A 3,973-nucleotide genomic window follows, 5' to 3' on the forward strand; every position below is an offset into this window, starting at 1 on the left:
ATGTCAACTAAAATTATCTCTGGTGAATAGAGTCCCAGTCATTTAGGGTTAACTAAGAATTGATGAAATAGTTCACATGATACCAAAAAAAAAAGCAATATATAAAGATAATATCTAATTCTAAAATATCTGTAAATCAGCTACAGTGGATGAGGTTTGCTAACTACCCAGAGCACGCTGGAGACTGATAGATGCTCCTAGAGGACATCCTCAATAGTATATTCTGATAAGTACTGTGGATTTCTATTGCTTTTTAAGTTATGGCCTTTAGTTCTGTGTGTACTGCAGTAGGCTGGTTATTTCTGCTTAGAGGGTTGAAATACATATGTGTATTAGTATTAATAATGAAGATATAATACTGAATAAAAAGAAAAGCAGCTTGCCAAGTGATATATGATATGTTATGCCATAATATTATGACTGCTGTAGATCAAGTTCATGATAGTGATTGGCATAGGCAAGGATGAGATAAATTGGAGATATATAATGGGAAAACAGGTCACAGAAGTTTTACTTCTTTGGTTTCATTTTATTTTAAAAAGAACTTGAAACAAGTAGGGCAAAATGTTATCAATGATTTTTTCTGACTAGTGAGACACATGATTTTATTTACATGTTTTCTTTTAAAAACAAACCAACAAAAATGATTAAGGATAACAAAAGAATAAAAATCCTAAGATGATACATCACCTATATAAAGAAAACTAAGCATTAACGAACACTTGAATAAACATATTAAAATAATATATTTACGAGTAATAAATCTGAATAGTATAGCATGGTCACTTCTCTCCAAATTAATTAATAGATATTATATAATCCCACCAGCAATCCCCATTGGATCTTAATAAGTGCAAATGTGTAGAGGTTCAGTGATTAAAACTGCCTGAATGAACACACACATATTCACACACAATTGATTTGCAAAAAGACTGAGTAAAAATATTTGAGAACTTTAATCATGATTATTGCTCAGTGGTGGGATTATAGCAGTTTTTTCTAATTTTTTTTGTATTCAAATTTTCACAGCTGTAAAGTAAGATGTCATTATATTATGTCATTATATTATGATACTTTTAAAATGATGAGGTGCATAGCCCTGGCATCCACTTTCCAGTTTAACAAAGACTTGTGAAAGAGAAGTTTGAAGTCCATGATAGTGAAGCATATAGAACCTTTTGAACTTCAGTAACCCAACTGAAACTGAAAGCTTAAGTAAATGATAATATATTTGTTTATAGGCATTTAGAACTTCCTAAGAGTATAACAGTCAATCTAACCTTGTTTTTCTTCTTTTCAAAGCCATATGAGGGATTAAGGCCTCAGGATCTTCGCAGATTGAAGGATATGCTTATTGTGGAAACTGCAGACATGCTTCAGGCTCCACTCTTTACTGCTGAAGCTTTACTTCGAGCTCATGGTAACAAAAGAAATACCATGCTTCTGATTACATGGGTGCTTTTTGAAAGTTTTCAGTTAAAAGATGGCTATTTTATTATTTTAATATAAAACAAAATCGTTTGTTAAACAAGCCTAAGCGGTTACTGCAGTACTCAGTATCTTTATAACATTTCATATTGGAGTATAAACTGGCTGTAAACATAAAGGAGAAATAGGAAATTTCTATTTAAAAACTGAGCTGCTAAATCACCTTTCAGATTGTCTAATTTTAGAAATGTGTCTGATGTGAGCAGGATTGAGAGCTAGAATCCACAATCCTTGTCCTGGTTTTAAAATTATTTTTCCTAAAGTCAGACACTTAAGAATTGTGTTATTAGTATTTCAGTTTATTTTATGTAAAGCTGTTTCTCACCATGAAATGTGCAAAGCAGAATTGTAGAGTCAACAAAAGAGTATACTATCCCTCTTAAGGTTTGTTTGTTTGTTTGTTTGTTTGTTTTTGAGAACATTACTATACTTAGGAAAAGTACTCTGCTTGTTGTAATTTTTCTGATACTTAAGACTACCATTCTGGAAGTTGTCACATGCCGAATTGGACCCTGTCGTTGCATACTTGATGTTTGATATTTTCAGTAGTTTTAAAAACAGGGTTTTTTTATTTAAAAATTATTTTTAAAAAGAGAAAGGTAAGTGGCTATTCTGATCTAGTCATTTTGAGGCTTACCTACCTCTTTTAACTAAAAATTTTTATCTAATCTATACTAAAATAGAATGTCAGCTTCCAAAATTTTTTATATAATCTTTTGAGCAGAGGAAAATTTAAAACTCTATATTTTATCATCTCGTCATCACCACTGTAAATAATTAGGTATATAACCCTGCAGAATTGCTACCTTCAGTATTGATATTTCCCAGATTTCTGTACTTGACACTCTTTTCCACTCTATATACCAGTGACTCTTAAATTTTAGCGTAAATAAGAATTGCCTGGAAAACTAACCAGAGATTCCTAAGACTACTTCCAAAGAGTCTAAGTCTTTAGGGGAGGGTGAGGCCTAAAAAAATATATCGTAAACAAGGCTACTGAGTGGACCGCTCTAAGAAACATCGCTGGGCACATTTACCTAATTAAACCAATGATTCCAAACACCACTTGAACATTAAAGAGTATATCTACAACCTGACTTTAATAAAGTATTCAAAGCTGTTTTTCTAAATGCCTTTTTAACGTTTTCAATCTAAGGGTGTCCACACCTGAAATCATCATTTCTCCCACTGTCTTCATACATGGACACCAACATTCATCTAATTATCCTAGCCAGAATCTTGAGAGTCAGACTTGATTCCTTCATTTCTATTACATTTGGCCACAGTCTCCTCATTTCTCTTCCTAAACTTCTCTCGTCCTCCCCCCACCCTCCCTGGTTGTTTCCATTCCTACTGCCACCAATTTAAATGTAGGCTGTCATTATTTTTCATCTAAACTGTAGTCTCCTGAGTCCTAGTTTCCAGTATTGCCATTCCTGTTTCACCCTATTAATTTTTCATATTGCCGTTAGACTTAATGCAAATTTGAGCATGTCACTCTGCTGCTGAAAAACCCTTCACTGGCTCTCCACAGACTTAAAACCATCCAGACTCTCTCTAGTAGACCTTCATGATCCAGGCTTTTTCACCAGGGCTGCCAATCTCCCCATTTCTTTACTTACCCATTCTTACTTATCTTAATAAATCACCTATTTAAAGAAACCTTTTCTTATTTGGTCGTAAGACTGCATTGAGACCCTTCCTGTCTATTCCAATTTTATACCATGCATAAACGAGTCATACATTTTGAATATAATATGCTAATATTCTATTTGCTTTTCCTTCTCTTTAACCTGGGATCTCTTAGAGAGTAGCTGTTGTTGTTTCCACAGTATGTAACATACATTATGTCCTAATAAAATAGTTATGGAATGAATAGATGATATACCTGAATGTTATTTGTATATTTTTTTGAAAACATCTTTTTTATTTTAAAATTACATTTCTCTATTGCTATCTTTAGAAACTCAAATCCTATGAAAAAATTTTTAGATGAGTCAAAAATGAAATTTAGAAAATCACAATATCTTTTAAAGTCACAGAATTTAAAGATAAAATATTTTCTTTATAGCCAGTAATAATGCTTAACAGTCATTAGATGACTTGTGAAGAACCCTAGAATACCTTAAATTGTGTTTGTTTAGAGTAAGATTCACAGCACCAGAATGTATATCCTGTCCTTTGCTTGAGCTTTTAAATACAGAGAGTGCATTTAAATATAAGGTAGAGCTGGCAGACAAGTAGAAGCTGTCCATTTGTTTTGGTTAGAGTAGGCTAACTGCTGAAAGAAAAGTGTAAATTCAAACACAGTAAACATTTATTAATCTGGTAATAGTCCTAAGTGTTTCTATTTATGGTTAGGAGTGGGACAGGGACTCTGCTCCACACAGTTATTTGAGGACCCTAACTGACAGAGACTCTGCTATCTTAAAGTGGCTTCTGAGGTTGCCGTGGGGATTATCTCCATTTCAGCCAACCAGTCAGA

General features: G+C 33.1%; 1 protein-coding gene across 5 annotated transcripts in view; it reads left to right on the forward strand.

The window, feature by feature from the left end:
- ANKIB1 (ankyrin repeat and IBR domain containing 1) overlaps positions 1-3,973 on the forward strand; it is a 112,082-nt gene that overhangs the window by 64,059 nt on the left and 44,050 nt on the right. For all 5 annotated transcript variants that reach the window (XM_006911890.3, XM_015589439.2, XM_006911889.3 and 2 more), the window contains one exon: positions 1,303-1,420. In XM_006911890.3, the coding sequence (XP_006911952.1) occupies positions 1,303-1,420 (118 nt within the window). The remainder of the gene's footprint in view (positions 1-1,302; positions 1,421-3,973) is intronic.

This window comes from Pteropus alecto, unplaced genomic scaffold (genome assembly GCF_000325575.1).
Source record: "Pteropus alecto unplaced genomic scaffold, ASM32557v1 scaffold21, whole genome shotgun sequence".
Taxonomy (NCBI): domain Eukaryota; kingdom Metazoa; phylum Chordata; class Mammalia; order Chiroptera; family Pteropodidae; genus Pteropus; species Pteropus alecto.